The sequence below is a fragment of the Stegostoma tigrinum genome, chromosome 25, assembly GCF_030684315.1.
Source record: "Stegostoma tigrinum isolate sSteTig4 chromosome 25, sSteTig4.hap1, whole genome shotgun sequence".
NCBI classification, from domain to species: domain Eukaryota; kingdom Metazoa; phylum Chordata; class Chondrichthyes; order Orectolobiformes; family Stegostomatidae; genus Stegostoma; species Stegostoma tigrinum.
In genome coordinates this window covers 24144081-24162270 of record NC_081378.1, presented here as the reverse complement: position 1 = coordinate 24162270, position 18190 = coordinate 24144081, and the positions used below count along the sequence as shown (strand labels likewise).

Below are 18190 nucleotides of genomic sequence, written 5' to 3'. Positions count from 1 at the left end.
AATACCGGAGGAGCTACAAAAAAAAACAACCAGCCTATTTCCTCAGACTCATGAGTGGGGGAGATGAATGTGGTTATTGTAAGAGGGTCAGCCAGGTAGATATCAGAGAATACAAATTCCCTGGCTGGGCCTATTACTCTGATCCAGTCAGGCTATGCTGGCTTCAGATAAGAACAGGAGTGTCAGATATCCTGTTCACCTTGACAACTGGTTCTAAGGGAGATAGATCAGTGTCAAGGACTCTCCATATGTAAAAGGGTAACTTGGTGGCAGGATACTGGCCTAAATGAAGTTATCTCAAAGAGTATCTAAAAATCACTATAGTTTCTGAAACAATGGCGCTAATACATGCAAAAGATATGGGATGTACTTATCTAATGTTCTGAAGGAAATCTTTTATAACTGTAATTCTTAGAGAAAATTGTCCATAATGTGTTGATGTTAAAAGATCTCAAAAATAAAAATTTTCAGACTGTTTTACGAAGAGAAATGTTTGCCTTAAGGAATTATTGATCCCTATAAAGAGGATCACCTTGCAATTTGATGAGAACATGGAATATTGAGAAGAAAAATGAGACATGTTATAAGAATTTGGATTTTTCTGTAATTGCTTTATAATTATTACTATATGGAGAAAAAGAAGTTTATTTTTAAAGAATGGGGAACGTGGGGTCAGTTAACAATTAGTTGCATAACGTACAACACATAAAATAAATGACATTAATAAGCTTTGGAAACAAATGGTGGCTATCAATAGTCTGAGCACTGTTCGTGGAATGAGGAGATTAAGAAAGCTGGTAAACCATAAAAGATATGCGTGTGTCTTAATTTGTAATCTCTCCAACTGGCTTGCAATCTATTAATCGAAGAGGTGGCTACTTTCTAATCAACCTGTTCCGAGCTTTTAATACACACCTCTGCAGCAGGCAGGACCTGAACCCAGGTCTCCTGAATCAGAAGTAGGACCACAATTACTGTGCCACAAAAGCCTTAGAAATGTAGTCTGCAGAGTTTGAAGCTATGCAGGGAGAGCCCAATTGACTTCAAATCCATCACTAACACCACTCAGCCAGCACTACTGTGCCATAGAAGAGATGAACAGTTAATTTGTAAAATGATACCTTTCAGGCCGTTAGGTGCAGCTGCCAGCATTTGTTGCCGGTGGTGCAGAAGCCAAGATATAGGAGGCTGACCACTTCTTGAAGGTGGCCCAATTGCAGCAGCCCAGGGGACGTTTGGAGACAGTGGTTCCATGGATCAAAAATGGCCTACAGTTAGGAAGGCAACCCCCATAACTTCAATAATCTCCCTGGAGGGGAGGCCTTCTCCACCAGACCATCAAGAATTTTAAATCTTCCCTCTCCAAGGTCTCCTACTAACTGAACAGCACCCTCTTCTCTCAGTGGGATTGTTGAGGCTTCAGGCCTGCTGGCCATTTGATTGGGCTATCAATATCAAAAGACACCCTTTCCCCACCTTTCCACTCCCTATGCCTTCAATTGGGTTGCGGGCCTATAGAGCCTCATTTGGTCCTGATGTTAATGCCCTGAAGCTCAGTTCAACATATTTCATACTGACTATGGGATCTCCCACATGTCGTCAGACATATTCTTCATTCAGATAATGTAAGTCCTTTCCATGCAGCAAGTTTGAGAGGGTGTTCTGCAAGAGTCAGAAAGTAATGGATATGCTATTGATTGCCCTCTGGACCTTGATAAAGTCAGCAATTGAAACGCGATGACTTTAAAATACTAAAGGCGATGAGTTGTCGAACAACGAGATCTTGGAGTACAGGTTCATAGTTCCTTGAAACTGGAGTTACAGGTAGACAGGGTAGTGAAGAAAGTGTTTGGTATACTTACCTTTACTAGTCAGAGCATTGAGTATAGGAATTGAGAGGTCATGTTGTGGCTGTACAGGACATGGTTGGGCCACTTTTGGAACATTGCATTCAATTCTGATCTCCCTGCTATAGCAAAAATGTTATTAAACTTGAAAGGGTTCAGAAAAAATTGACAAAGATGTTCCCGGGGTTGTAGTGTTTGGGTTATAAGACCTCTTACCTGTTGTTCTTAAACTAACTCAAAAGAAGCGAAAACAGGAGGCATGGTAGATGAATCCTGTGTGGCAAATAAGTGTCTCAGTTCATAGTTTTGGTAAAGAACTGTAGTTTGGGTTGTCGATTAGGATGTTGACTTGCTCGCTGAGCTGGCTTGTTCTCATTCAGACATTTCGTCACCATGCTAGGTGACACCATCAGTGGAGATTCCAATGAAACGGTGTTACTCTACTCCACTTGGAATTTATACTGTTTGGTCTGTTATGGTGAATGGTGTCATTTCCGGTTTTGATCTGTATGGGTTTGTATATGGGGTTCAATTCTATGTGTTTGCTGATTGCGTTACAGGTGAAGAGCCATGCCTCTAGGACACCTCATTACCTCATTCTATCGCAAGCCCAAGGATAACCTGACAATGCTGCACTTCTCTAGCTTCCACCCTAAACATATTAAAAAGCCATCCCCAACAGACAAGCCCTGTGCATACTCAGGATCTACTCAGGAAAAATGCAATGGACACCGAAAGGTTTGGAAGGATGCCCTGATAAGAACGGGATATGATGCTCAACTCATCAAATACCAGTTCTAACGTACCACAGCAAAAAACTGCAACAACCTACTCAGGTGACAGATACAGGATACGAGTACCGTTCATTGTCCAGTACTTCTCCGGAGTGGAGAAACTACGCCATGATCTACACAGCCTTAACATGTCATTGATGCTGATGAGCATCTCACAAAGATCTTCCCTACATCTCCATTTCTCACGTTCAAACGACTGCCAAACTTTAAAGAGATCATTGTTCACAACAAACTACCCAGCCTTCAGAACAACATCAGCCACAACACCACACAAACCTGTCATGACAATCTCTACAAGATATGTCAGATCATCAACATGGATACTACCATCGCATGTGGGAACACCACCCACAACACAGCAGGTTCTCATGTGATCCATCTCATGTCTATCTCATGTGCTGCAGGTAAGGATGCCCCCAGACATGGTATATTGGCGAGACCATGCAGACACTACGACAACAGATGAATGGACACCATACAACAATCGCCACAGAAATGTTTCCTCCCAGTCGGGGAACACTTCAGCAGTTAAGGGCATTCAGCCTCCGATCTTCAGGTAAGTGTCCTCCAAGGCGAACTTCAAGATATACAACAATGCAGAATTGCCAAGAAGAGACTGATAGCTAAGTTCAGTACCCATGAAGATGGCATCAACTTGGGTTCATGTCATACTTCATGTCACCCCACTACACTGCTCTACAGCTGTAAAATCTTCCTTACTGTCCTGTTTTGACACCATCATGTTGATAAATTGTTATGATTTCTCTACTATAATTGGTTTATACAGTTTTGAATTACTTATTATGTTAGGTTAGACACTTGGCATGCAACTCTTATACCTATCATTTTATTCCAGTCATTTAGTTTGTCTCCCGCACCACGTTATTTTTAATTTGTTGTAATTATTTCTCTGTTTTATTTAATCAGATTATAATCAACCCTTCTCTGGTTATTCAGCTGTTGACACTTTATTCACCGTCTAGCATTCTTTGTCACCTGCAGAGACTGACACTCCACTCAGACCATTTGTGTGATCTTTTGATCTCTCAGCCCTTCATTTCTCTGCCTATAAACTCTGTGTCAGTGTGCTCGTTTCTCTCACTGCACCTGACAAAGGAGCTGCGGTCTGAAAGCTTGTAATTTCAAACAAACCTGTTGGACTATAACGTGGGGTTGTGTGACTTTTGACATTGTCCACTCCAGTCCAACACCAGCCCTTCTACATCACTTGATAAAATCATGGTTGATCTCACTTCAGCCTCGACTCCACTTTTCTGCTCTCTCTCCATACCCTTTTAATCCATTACTAATTAAAAATCTGTCAGTCCCCTCCTTAAATCCCAGCAACCACCATATTCTGGGGTAGTGAATTTCACAGATTCTCAACCCTCTTAATCACTGATTTAAATCTGTAACTCATAATGCAAAAACTATGACAAGTTATATGCTTTTCCACACTTTTCCATCAGGCAGAAGGTATACAAGTTTGAAAATACGTACAAAGAGATTCAAGAACAACTTCTCCCCCATTGTTATCAGATTTATGAATGGGCCTCTCATATATTAAAGTTGATCTTTCTCTGCACCTTCTCTGTAGCTGTAACACTACATTCTGCATTCTGTTCTACTACACTAATGCATTTATGTAAGGTATGATTTGTCTGGAAAGCACACAAATGTTACTGTTCACTGCATCTCAGTTCATGTGACAACAATAAACCAAATCAAAACAACTATGGGCTATTTCACACAGGTACCTCACTGCCGCCTGAAATGAAAAACTGAAAAATGTATTCACTTAAATGGGCACTGGAAAAGCTATATTGGTAGTTGATCTGTGCTCCAGTGATTGTGTGAAGCTGGTACAGGTTCCTTTGTGAGCTGAAGTCTGCATAAGGGCAGCCTGTCAATTTTCAGAAATTATAGAAATTTAGATGTATGATATCATTAAATCATTTTGATACTATTTAAATGGCTAAACTGCTGAAATGGCAGGTGGAGCAATCAGCTACCCCACCCAAATTTCAGCAGTAAGCGAAAATAGCAAAAATGAGATCCACCAATATTTGCATGCTATTTCTAAGTTTCCCCAAGCCATTCTGCCTCAATTCATTAAAACCTACATGAAAATGCAGGGCTATCCAATTTAAAAGAATACAGTAATTTGTAACTAATCATTCACTGTGGAAGTATGAAAGTCATTAAAACATGTTTTTAAATCTTGCAGTAGAATTTGTAAATAGTGAGCTATTGGAGTTAGTTCAAGTCCAGGAGGTTTAGAAATACCCCTGGAGAAGGTATACAAAAAGTGGAAATTGGTCTTCATTGCAAACACAAGTAATTAAAGGGGATGACAGACCTATGTGCTTATTCCCCAAGATTTAAAACATTATACCAAAACGTAACCTGCTGCAGAATCCAATGTCAAGGCAATAAATAAGACAGCCTGAGCTGAGCAAACTGACCGGGGAAGCAAAAAATTTTTATTTGGTCAGTTATGTGCTCAGACTGCATTTTAAGTGTCATTCTAATCATTAACATAGCAACTGTGTGAAAAAGTAAACAACAAAAGTGAAGGATAGCTTAGGAAAGCACTGTTCACAAAACAAAAATATAGCAACAGCAGTCATGAAGTCATAAAGGTTCTACCCAGAAAGAAGATAGTGGGGGGAAGACTGGTACTAGTCCTATGAGCCTTAAGCTTTGGACAACAGGCAGAAAGAAGATAGAGACAAGGAGAATACTTTTCACAGTTCATTCAACTACTATATCAGGTGAAAATATTCGGATCAAATATTCTTTAGAATTCAAATCGCTTCAAATTTAAAGAAAAAGTCTTTATGAAAATAATGAGCAATTAAATTACTGTCAATATTATATAGCTGATTTTAGACTACACTTACTGAGATACAGCTGTTAGTAAGAGTTGCCATGTCATTGATTACAAGATGCTCAATATCACTGCAGCCAATTCCTAATGACCTAAAGCCTCTCACTGAGATCTAAAAGACAAAGAAAATGCAGAAGAGACATAAAATGTATTCATGGTTTACTCAAGGTCACCTGATTATAGCAGATTAAGTAACGCACCAATTTTTAAACAATAAACTGCAATAAATTGATCCCAGAATTTGTGGAGAGCCGAGAAAATTTAAAGAATCTAAACTGCACTCTGGCAAAGAAAACATAATTTCACCTTTTTAAAATTCATTCATGAGATGATCCTTTCAAAGCCAACTTTGATTGCCTATTCCTAATTGCCTTCAAAATATGGTGGTGAGCTACTGAAATGTTGTACAATGTGGTCGGAACTCCTACTGTGGTGTTAGATAGGCATTTCATGCATTTTGACCCACTTACTGTGAAGGAATGGTGAGAACCTTCAAACTAAGGATGTTGTGTGATGATTTGGAGAGGAAAATGGCTAGTGTTCCAGTGCACCATCTGCCCTTATCCATGAAGGCAATACTAATCAAGAATTTCAGAGCACTGGAAAGGCACTGCAACCGGATGCAATGCTGGTGGACGGACTGAATGTTTAACACGGCAGGGGTTGCGAGTCCCAAACAATAGATTGTTCGGTCCTGGATGTTTGTTTTTGTATCAATTCAGAAGGGGTAGACTTTGCTGGCTGGGCCCGCATTTATTGCCCATCCCTTGAATAGATGGTGGTGATCTGCTTTATTGAAACACTGTCATGATTTGGTGTAGATCCACATACAGTGCTATTAGAAATGGTGTCCCAGGATTTTAACTCAGTAATAGCGAAGGGACACCAATGTACCACCAAGTCAAGATTGTGAGTAGTTTGGAGAAGACCTTGAGGTTTGGTGTTCCCATGTATCCATGTCCTTCTAGATCATCGTGGTCAAGGCTTTGGAAAGTGTTGTCTAAAGAGCCTCGGTGAATTTCTGTAGTTCCACTTGCAGACGATATGCACTGATGCTACTGTGCTTTGGTAGTGGAGAGAGAGATTGAGGATCAAGTGCCAATTAAGCAGTCTCAAGTTTCTTCAGAATGGTGGAAGGAGGTGAATTAACCTCTGCAGGATTCTTAACCTCTGATCTGCCTTTGGCCACAATTTTTATGTGGCTGCTCCACTTCAGTTTCGGGTCAATGGGAATCCTTAAGATGTTGGTGACTGGTGAGAATTAAGTCAATTATCTCTTTTTTCATCTTGTTCATTCCCTCACCACTTACCTCAGATACACTCTAGTGGATATTACTTTTAGGACTGGACCAGCTCAGTCAGTAATAGGGATGCTCAGCCACTCTTGATATGGAATTGAAGTTCACCATTCCAGAGTACATCTATACCCTTGTGACCCTCAGTGCTTCCACTAAGTGATGTTCAACATGGGAGATTATTGATTCACCAGCTCAGGGACAGAAATGTGTGATAATCAACAGGAGGTTTCTTTGATCTGATGCCACACTTGTTTGTATGTCACTGTACTATCACCTATACCAGGTGTATCTTGCTGGCAGGAAGTCATAGATGGTGATGATGGTTTCTGGGCCAATATGTATAAAATGCAATTCCATGAATATGATTACGTCAGGTTGTTGCTTGACTAGTCTGGAAGACAGCTCTCCCAATTTTGGCACTTGCATCCATATGTTACTAAGGAGGACTTTGCAGGGTCGACAGGTGATTTGATTGATGCCAGGTCATCATGTGGTTTAATTTCTTTTTTTCTGAGACTTTTTCATGGTTTGATAAAACTGAGTGGCTTCCTGGGCCATCCCAGTTAAGAGCCACCTACTTTGCTGTGAGTTTGGAGTCACATTTAGGCCAGATCAGATAAAGGACAGTTTTCTTTCCCTAAAAGTGCATTAGTGAACGATGTGGGTTTTAAGACCATTGACAATAGTTACATGGTCATCATGAAAATTTTTTATTTTACTTTTACTATTTTATTCACTTTTAATTTTATCTTAATTCAAATTTCACTATCTACCATGGTGGAATTAAAACTCCAGAGCATAATCTTGGGCTCTTGATTACTAGTCCAGCAACAATACCACGACACCATTATCTCCCTCCTCAGGATGGTGGCCAATGTTGCATTTCTTGAATGTTGTTAGAGCCTCATCCATTCAGGCAAGTAGAAGTATTCCCTCACACTCCTGACTTGTGCATTGTAAATGGTGGAAAGGGTCACCCACCCCCACCAAAAAGCTTTCCTTTACCACTTACTCCACACCCACTCAAAACAGAACCACGCTGTATAAAATCTTAGTATCCTGTTCAGTACAAAACTAAGGTTCAAATTTACATCCTATCCATTACTAAGACTGCTAACTTTGATTTTTTCATTTGCTTTCTCCAGTCTTACCTCAGCATGATTCTCTGCTAGCACTAAAACAATGGCTTTGGAGTGCTCCCTTAGATGTTTCTCGCCTTAGCCTAAACTTCTCCAGGAAAATAACTGAACATCAAAAGACAGTCATGCATACATACATAGACAGACAGACAGACAGACAGACAGACATATACACACACATACATACATACACACATACATACATGTGTGTGTTTATCAACATATAAATACCATATATATAATTCATGGGGTGGAGAGTTCTGTAAACTGGAAGATTTTACAGCAATATGATGGAACAGGGCACACTCATCCAATAGGAATAAACCAGCCACATCCAATTTAGAGATGGAATCCAAATTGGACTGTGTGTACTGGGGTTCAAACCCTTTATCCTCTGATTTGGGCAAGAATGCTACCACCATGCTAAAAGCTCATTGCATGGAAACTCATGATCATTGTGTATAATTTACATTTGTTGCAAAATCTGTGCATCACAAGATAGTATTTCACAATATATCATTTTTTGTTGACTGTCAGCTTTTTGAGTCTGCAGGTAAACTTCTGCTAGATATCATTAGATAGCATTTGTGTAACATAGTCGAAGTTTCCAACATTATAAACAATTTCCTGAAAAATATGCAAAACCATCAATCAGGTAAAGAAAAAAGTGAAAAATAAAACACAATAGAGCTGCAGGTGCTAGAAATCAAAAATAAAAACATAACTTGCTGGAAAATCTCACCAAGTGTGGCAGTATCTGTAGAGAGAAAGCAGCGTTAATGTTTTACATCAAGTGAACCTTCCTCAAATGGATTCAAACACAGTCTAAAGAAGGGTCAGTTGACCTAAAAAGTTAACTCTGCTTTCTCTTCACAGATGCTGCCAGATCTGTTGCATTTTCCCAATGAAAAGAAGTGGTTGGGAACAGCAGGGAGAGAGTAAATCTATAACTACATTACAATGTCTAAAAGGTGAAGCTCCATGATACCTCTTATCTCTTAACTTATTAACACGTCATACCATTCAGAAATCTGGTAAGAGAAAAACATCATCTCGTCAAGTCATATTTGTAAATCACATTTGCCTTGTTTATTCCTGTTCACAAAAAACGTCTAATCAGCAGATCGCTTGGAGGACGCTTAAGGGGTCAAGAAGCTTATTTCCTGCCTGCTCTTGCCATGATTAGTAAATTCGAATTGGGTGCTTAAATTCCGGAGAGCTTACCATCACGTGATGGAAACACGCCATGTGTTTGAACGTTTTTGTGGGTGTTGTAATTGACAAAACCTGGAAACTGGCTTCCTTGTTTTTAGTGGCAGGAATGTGGAGTGCATATCGGAAAACATCGTATTCAGCCTTTCCGTTAGCGTAAAATATTAATACTATTATTAGCATATTAAAGACAAATGAAAGAGACGGAATTTAGATTTTGGGGTCTTATTTTTCCTCAAGTACATTCTCAAATTCATTTTTCCTTCCTCAGTAATTTTTTGAGATTCATACGGATAGCAAAGCAAATTGTTAGAGCTAAGATTTAAACCAAATATCACTCCATCAAAAGTGTACAACTTTACTAAACCAACAACACAACTAGTTGAAGCAGCGGGCTTTAGTATTACCAGAGAGTGCCCACTTGATGGACTCTGTTTAGTCTGGTTGGGTGGGGGGCGGGGGGAGTGTGTGTTACTTAATAAACTTTGGCATGTGCATCTATGAGGGTTCAAGTAACGGATCCGAGTGTGCTCAACATACAATACTTGCAATAGTAGGTGCACTACTTAGACATACTAGTTACTGCTGTCCAATCTGGGAGTAAGGACATTTCTTCGTGGGGTTTCCTCATTCTTCACATCAGAAATCTTGTTTAGACGGATTAAGTTTCTGCCCCAGACAACACTGCTGGAAAAAATGAAATCTTTCATGTCCAGATTAATGGTGGGAGTGTCATGAGAAGGCACAGCCCTTTGGCTGCTAAAGTTGCAAACAATCATTACTAACAGAGGTTGAATAAAAGGGGTATATAGCTTTAACAACCAGACAGGATATTTCTGGCAGAAGAACAGCCTGGAATTCTGCCAAGAGCCTGAGGAAACGTTTTTTTAGGCAGCTGGGATTCTGAAACTCCACACCAGTTCAATTCCCCTCCCCCTTCCTCCATTATTCACTCTGCCGCTCTGCACGAGAAACTGTAAACCACACAGTTTCTACTAACAGCATAAAATTCTGAAGACTAACCTGAGTACAACCTGAAATGTCCAGGTAGACGAGCTTGTGGCAGCCCTTCCCTGTGGCAAGGTAATGCAAACCTTTATTTGTGAATTTCTTTGAGTAGGCTAGGCTCAGATACTGTAGATTCAACCCAAACCTGAAAAGAAAGTAGAGAGTTTCAGTAACATCACAGTACAAGGAAAGCTAGTCAAGATACCTAATGTGTAAAGTTTCTTGCTGGATTTTTACAAGTTGGTGCTTTTGGCAGCATAAAATCAGACATAGAACACTTTTAAGTGATGTAACTTCTACAAGTGAAGCATGCAGATAAATCTCCATTGCAGTCCTTTGATGTCGTTCACTTAAAACTTCATAAATAAACAGCTATTGGAGCAGATTTTTCAGCTAGCTATTTTAGTTTTAATTGGTACTATAATGGGCGGGGAAGAAAAAGGAAGGACAGAACTGTAAGTTGTACATTTTATTGCATTTATAAAGCAGCAAGACATTACTTAAAATCGGTTTTAGAACAAAGGTTCACTCTTGTAATATATGTACTATCATGTTATTACATTTGGTTTTAATTAACCCAAGGAGAAAGCCTGTGCATCTGATACAGAACTAGTCTGGTAACTCTTGAGCTTAATGACATCCAGTATTACTCGCAGAATGTTTGTTTCCCATTCCCTCCGAGGAAAACCTTCTATATAAAATCATTAAAATAATGGAAATTCCAAGACATTGATGAATGCATTACATTAGATTTATCAGCATTTGTTCTAAATTAATCCAAACATAAAACTTGTGTAACTAGAACCATTCAAACTATTGGCAATGTATTCTTTTCATCATTGGTGCAAAAATTTTGTGAGACAAAGTTGTTAATATAGTAAATGTTAATTATTTTCATGGTGCATGTTAATAACCCAAATTGAGTATTGAAATAAAAGTGGGACCTATGCATCACATTGTCTAAAGTACTGTACTTGCAGTTGGACACAGATTTCCAAACATTTTCAAATATCATTTGCCTTCTGGCACTCTCTTATCCGAATTATATTTGATATTGAATTTATATTGTGTAGCCTCCTTATGTAAAGGAATTTAAGATATTTATCTGATTGTATTACTTTAGATGTGGTGAGATGAATTTTTATCAGCGCAGAAAAAAATGTTACAGTTCCCCCCACTCATCATTCAAATGTACCTGTTGACAGATCATGTACTTCATTGATATCCTTTGTAAAAAGTAAATATCTTAGTTAAATTATATAAATGGCAGAAAATAAGGAAACATGAAAAGTGAGAAAAGAAGAAGTAATGGTATTTTCTGAGACAGGTTTGCTATTGTTATAAAGATGTGTAGTAATTATGTGAGAATGGTGCAACTTACTTTGATAATGATCTCAGTGTACCATCACTAATAGTAGTGTAAGCCAGGTTCAGGTACAGAAGCGAAGTACACATTTCCACCACCATAGACACAAATTCATCCTAAATAATGGAGGGAATCATTCAAATAGGTGAAAATTTTAAAAGTAAACATGCATACATATTAATGAGTGATAATGGGAACTGCAGATGCTGGAAAATCCAAGATAACAAAGTGTGAAGCTGGATGAACACAGCAGGCCAAACAGCATGTTAGGAGCACAAAAGCTGACGTTTCGGGCCTAGACCCTTCATCAGAGAGGGGGATGGGGAGAGGGTTCTGGAATAAATAGGGAAAGAGGGGGAGGCGGACCGAAGATGCAGTGCCACAATGATGCCCCCTGAAGGTTGCAGGAACAGCAACTCATATTCCGCTTGGGAACCCTGCAGCCCAATGGTATCAATGTGGACTTCACAAGCTTCAAAATCTCCCCTTCTCCCACTGCATCCCAAAACCAGCCCAGCTTGTCTCCGCCTCCCTAACCTGTTCTTCCTCTCACCCATCCCTTCCTCCCACCTCAAGCCGCACCTCAATTTCCTACATAGTAACCTCATTCCACCTCCTTGACCTATCCATCTTCCCTGGACTGACCTATCCCCTCCCTACCTCCACACCTATACTCTTCTCTCCACCTATCTTCTTTTCTCTCCATCTTCGGTCCGCCTCCCCCTCTTTCCCTATTTATTCCAGAACCCTCTCCCCATCCCCCTCTCTGATGAAGGGTCTAGGCCCGAAACGTCAGCTTTTGTGCTCCTGAGATGCTGCTTGGCTTGTTGTGTTCATCCAGCTTCACACTTTGTTATCATGCATATATATTAAATTGCTTGCAGCTTCTGAATAAACCCAGTAGATTTGCTTAAGGTACTTCTAGATTAAGAGCTACTCCAGTTTCATGCTTTGTAAATTTCAGCTGTTTTCATCGAACTGCTGAATTTTTATATGAATATTTGATAAATATTGCCTTTTTTTAACAGGACATCTTAGGTCATTAATTCAGCAGATCAGTGTAAAACATCTTGAAAAGGATAACACATCAATATATGCTTAATTGTGGCTTATAATACAAAATGCTGATGTCATCTTTGTGTCTGCATGCCGCTCAAGTGCTCTCTTAGTTAAGGAACCCTCGTTTTCACAAATTACTGTTCTAATACCAGAAGGAAAGTACAAATCCTATTTTCAGAGAATGGCTGGTGTTTTTGTCAGCATTTCAAATGGCTTCTAAGATTTTCCAAAGAAAGCAGCCAATTCTTAATAATGATATAATGGTATCCCTTAAGGACAAGTCAACAAACAGCTATTGTAACTACTACAGCAAATTTTCTTTAGACTTTGACTAAAGCAGGCAAACTGAAATTCTTGTAAAGCATACAGGATTTTAATAACTTGAAAGATTAATAGTTCTATGACATTATCCTTCACCCAAGAGCATTGAAAACTATTTCCAGGGGGAAAAAAAATCTCCCACAGTGCAGGTTAAGAAATTTTGCTGCAGTGTAAATTTAGCCCATTTGAACTTAGCACTGACCCAAATGTGATCTGTCAGAAATTGAGACAGGACATTTGGATTGGTCTGCCAGTTTGACGGCACCAGGAAGTCTCCACAACACTGCAAAATTGTTTGCAATGGTTTCTAATCCTGACCCCACACAGTTACCTTTGGTGTCTCCCAAGGATGTAGCCTTGGTCCCTCTTTATTTGTTTCTGATATGCTGTCCCTCAATAACATGAAAATACAGCATTAGTTTTCAGATGTACACTGATGACAATGGCCTCTGCCTCATCGTCACCACTCCTGATTCCTTCACTGTGATGAAATTTTTAAGCTGCATATCTGACATCCAGACTGGATGAGCATAAATTTCTTCTGATCAAATACTGAGAAAGGTGAAGCTGTTGTTTTTGGATGTTACTTAAAGCTCCATTCACGAGTTACTGATCCCATCCCTCTCCCTGGCAAAAGTCTGATATTAAGACAGAACGTTTGCAACTTTGGTCTCATAATTGATCCCAATGTGAGCTTACTATCTCTGACTTGCACATCACGAAGATCTCTTCTTATTCCCACCTCTGCAATACCACCCAGCAAAATCCTTGTTTCACCTCATGTGCTGCTGATATTCACATTCATGCCTTTGTTAGCTCTACACATCAACATTCCAATACATCTCTAGCAGGTCACACATTTCAGTTCTAATAGTAGTGGACAATTTAATAACTAACAGGAGGAAGAGCTCTATAAATGTTGTCATCCTGAATGGTGGAGATGTCCTTGCACACTTCAGCTAGAAATGCTGAGTGGGTGATCCATCGTTGTGTCCTTTTGAAGCCCCCAGTATCACACATAACAATTTTTTGCTAATTCACTTTGCTCCATATGAGATCAAAAAATGGCACTAGATACGGGATACTGCAAGGCTACGATAATGTTCTGATCATAGAACTTAGGACTTGTGCTCCAAAACAAAATCTCATTCCTAATCAAACTGTTCTAGTACAACAATAACATTACCATTTACTGCAAAGACCCATCTCCTTGTTCTTTATTTTGGATTGTGGACCAAAATGATAAATGACTACTTTAAAGCAAGGAGTGGAAGGAACTGCTGCACCTTTTAAAAATTAATTACTGGAATTCATTGAATTGTGTTTCCGGAGTTGCTTTGTTCAAACAATGAGATAAGTTGTTTGAGACACAGGCACCACGGATAGGTGATAACAAGGTGTAGAGCTGGACGAACACAGCAGGCCAAGCAGCATCAGAGGAGCAGGAAGGCTGATGATTCGGGCCTAGACGCTTCTTCAGAAAATGGGTGTATATTCAGTCCCTTTGCCCAGGGACGGACTGCTGATTGCAGTTTTTGGGTCCAATTGTAGAGTCCAGGAGTCATCAGTATAACAATGACTCCAGGGCCGGAGGACAGTGTGTGTCTGAACAACCTTAATGCAGATGACGTCCAGACTGCAAGAGACAGCATCTCTCTTCTATTCGTTTCTGCAATGAAATAACCACTGCAATGAAAGATAATCACTCCCACCACTTTCTATAAGCTGTTGCTTTTAACCAGTGACTGGGAAACTCAACAATGAATGTGTCAACTACCCTCCTCATTCCCCACATGGTATTTTCAAAAAACACTGAAGGATTTGGGTACAAAGATCAGTTATCAGAGGGACTTGAAAAAGACAAAAGAGGACACCTCATTGAATCCTATGAACTTGTGCTGGTGAACTACGTTTCCCAATATTTTGTTTTTCATCCATAATATCCACATTTGTTTTTCTGTGCCTATCTTGCAAGTGTCTGTGTAGGGGTTTGAGAAGGGGTTATAAGTTCAACTAGTAGAGTTGCATGTTTTTAATCCATATTTTTGTTTTACCCGTGGTTAGAACTGATTTCTTGTACTAAATATTTCTTGTTAAGTACAGAAACCTGGTCAGTGCATTCTGTTAACGTCAATCAGGCAGGTAACTTGGGGTCTTTGAGTATTTCGACAAAATCTTTAGCTCCATTAACAACCCCAGGAGTAGTGGGGTTCAAATATTTGGCACACATTCCCATGTGGGGCTTGAAATTATCGAGCAATATGGCATTAAAAACAGTAATGCTGGAGAAAGTCAGGAGGTCTGGAATTCCAAAAATATATTTTAAGACTTGATTTGAAGCATTAACTCTATTTCTCTCTCCACAGATGGTAAATTTCTACAGCAATTTTTGTTTTTATTTCAGTTTTCTACAATCTGCAGTATTTTTCTTCAGTGACAACGATGTAGCATGCTGGCCAGTTTTGCCCTGTCCACAAATAGCAGGCTTCTTGTTTCTTCAACATGTAAATGTCAATCAGCAGCAAAATGATAGGTGTCACTGAAACTGCTATCAAATGACACTTATTAAGTGCTCACTGATGCTCAGTTTGGGTTCCACCATGGTCAGTCAACTCCTGACCTGATTACCTGGACAAAACAGCTGAATTCCAGAAGTAAGGTGAAACTGCTCTTGACATAAAGACCACATCTGACTGAGTGTGTCAAAGCTGAAGTAAATGGCAATCAGCGGCGAAGAAAGTCTCCACTGGTTGGCAATATCTGACAGAAAGAAGCATGGTCGTGGTTGGGAAGACAGTCATCTCAGCTTCAGGGCATCTCGGTAGGGGTTGCTTAGGGTAATGTCCTAGGTCCAACCATCTTCAGCTGCTTCATCAGTAACTTTCCCTCCATCATAAGATCAGAAGTAGTTATGTTCTGTACAATGTTTAGTATCATTGGCAACTCCTCAGATAATGAAGCAGCCTCTGTCCAAATGCAGCAAGATCTGGACAATATCCAGGTTTGGACTGACAAGCAGCAAGGAACATTTGTGCCCCACAAATGCTTGGAAATGACCATCTTGAAGAAGGAAGAATCTAACCATCACCTCTTGATACTCGATGTAATCAGCATCACTGGATCTGCCATTGTCATCATCCCATGAGTTACCAGAAATTGAATTGGATTAACTATTTTCTAATACTATGCACACAAGTAGAAGCATCCTGCAGTGAGTAATTTACCTGCCAACTGCTCAAAGCCTTCCACCATCTACATTACAGGAGAGTGATGAAATACCTTCCACTTGTCTGGGTGAATGCAGTTCCAACAATACTCAAAAAGACTTGACACCATCCATGATAAAGCAGTCCACATCCAAAAATATTGGCACCACAACATTGACTCCTTTCATGATTGATGTGCAATGGCAGGAGTGTGCACTAGCTACAAGATACTCTGCAGAAGTTCATCAAGACTCCTTAGCACCTTCCAAACCTAGGACCTCTTCCATCTTCCATAAGAATAGTGGCAGCAGACACATGGGAACACCAGTACCCACAAATTCCCCTCCAAGCCATTCACCATCCTGACTTGGAAATAAATCAAGATAATAAAATGTGAGGCTGGATGAACACAGCAGGCCAAGCAGCATCTCAGGAGCACAAAAGCTGACGTTTCGGGCCTAGACCCTTCATCTGATGAAGGGTCTAGGCCCGAAACGTCAGCTTTTGTGCTCCTGAGATGCTGCTTGGCCTGCTGTGTTCATCCAGCCTCACATTTTATTATCTTGGAATTCTCCAGCATCTGCAGTTCCCATTATCTCTGATACTATCTTGGAAATAAATCACCGTGCTTTACTGTTGCTAGGTCAAAATTCTGGAACTCCCTTCTTAATGGTTTTGTAAGCCTGCACATTGAATGAACTGCAGCAGTTCAAGAAGATAGTTCACCATCACTTTCTCGAGGACAAGTAAGGATGGGCAATAAATGCTGGCCCACAAGCAATGATCAAATCCTGTGAATGAATTTTTTTTTAAAAAAGCTGCACTCATATGTGAAACATGTTCACAAAGCCATCCCTGCAAAAACTGACAATGACACATGCAGGGGCACTCCATCATGGCCAAAAAATCTGGGCCTGAAATGTCATAAGTTGGATAACTTTGTTGACACTGTTGACCTTGGCTACTTCCTTCTACTGTGCCCACACAATATTTCTGAAAGCTCAAATACAGTATCTTTTTGTTTAGGTGCAAACAACAATTCTGTCACAGCCACAAAATGCTTTTTATCCCTTGACCATGCCAAAGTACCAAGTTTTAATTCTATAGAAGTAGATGACTTGGAATGCTGTGTGCACCTCTGATCTTCATACTACAAAAACAATTCGAAGCAATGGCATATGTTCAGAAAATATTTACTGGAGGTACTACCACAGTGGAGAGGATATAATTAATGGAAAAATTAGCAGATTTCTCTTGAAAGAGAGGAAAGCTGTTATAGGTTTTCAGGAGGACAAGATGATCAATAACGTATAATGCACAAATTATTTATACTTTTGGGCGAGCACAAAGCAAGGAAACATAAATGTAAGATAGTCTGTAACAGGCTGGATGAGAACAGTAGTGACTGTGGAGGATAGGAAGTTGGTATTGACTCTAATAAGGAGGGAATGTAAGGAGATGTGTATGATAATGTGACATGCGCAGGTTAACTATAGACTTAGCTGTGGGCTTTCAAGGCAGGGCTGGCAACAGGAAGATAATAGAAACCCCATTATAATTCCAGTAGATGTTAAAAATATAGATCTTAAATGCAAATCAATAAACCAAATTCTTCTGAAGTTCATTTGGGCACTGCCTTTATATCAAGAAAATAATGGAGATCCAATTCTGCCATAGTTTGCTGGCTAAGTGGAACGGCATCACTCTGGAAATTTTTTTGCACTGTTTTATCCATGTTGTTGGAAGCTTCAGCAGCTACCAGCTATCTTGGACAGGAAGGAGAGAGCCAAACTTCACTAACTCCAAAAAGCCTGCTTTTATCCCCTTTAGCTTTCTGCATAAAGGGGCAAATGCTACATTTTTAGAAAAGAACTTTAGGCATTTTAGATTCAGAGAATTAGGAGTGCCTACCCTCACCATTATCATTACCCCTAACACAGCAGGATTTCTAAGTGCCAAAGACCTGTTTACAAGACAAAGTCGAATTTCCAAAATGTGATCAGATCTGGTGCCTCAAGGGCTTAACCTTTTGCTGTGCCATTTCAGAGTA

General features: G+C 39.8%; 2 protein-coding genes across 2 annotated transcripts in view; one reads left to right on the top strand and one right to left on the bottom strand.

The window, feature by feature from the left end:
* fbxl13 (F-box and leucine-rich repeat protein 13) overlaps positions 1–18190 on the bottom strand; it is a 258479-nt gene that overhangs the window by 74326 nt on the left and 165963 nt on the right. Inside the window, exons 12-14 of the mRNA XM_048553829.2 lie at positions 11570–11670; positions 10204–10333; positions 5545–5643 (exon numbers count right to left, since the gene is read on the bottom strand). Coding sequence (XP_048409786.1) covers positions 5545–5643; positions 10204–10333; positions 11570–11670 — 330 coding nt within the window. The remainder of the gene's footprint in view (positions 1–5544; positions 5644–10203; positions 10334–11569; positions 11671–18190) is intronic.
* lrrc17 (leucine rich repeat containing 17) overlaps positions 9988–18190 on the top strand; it is a 50684-nt gene continuing 42481 nt past the window's right edge. The window contains exon 1 of the mRNA XM_048553830.2: positions 9988–10263. The gene's annotated coding sequence lies outside the window, so the exon portion shown is untranslated. The remainder of the gene's footprint in view (positions 10264–18190) is intronic.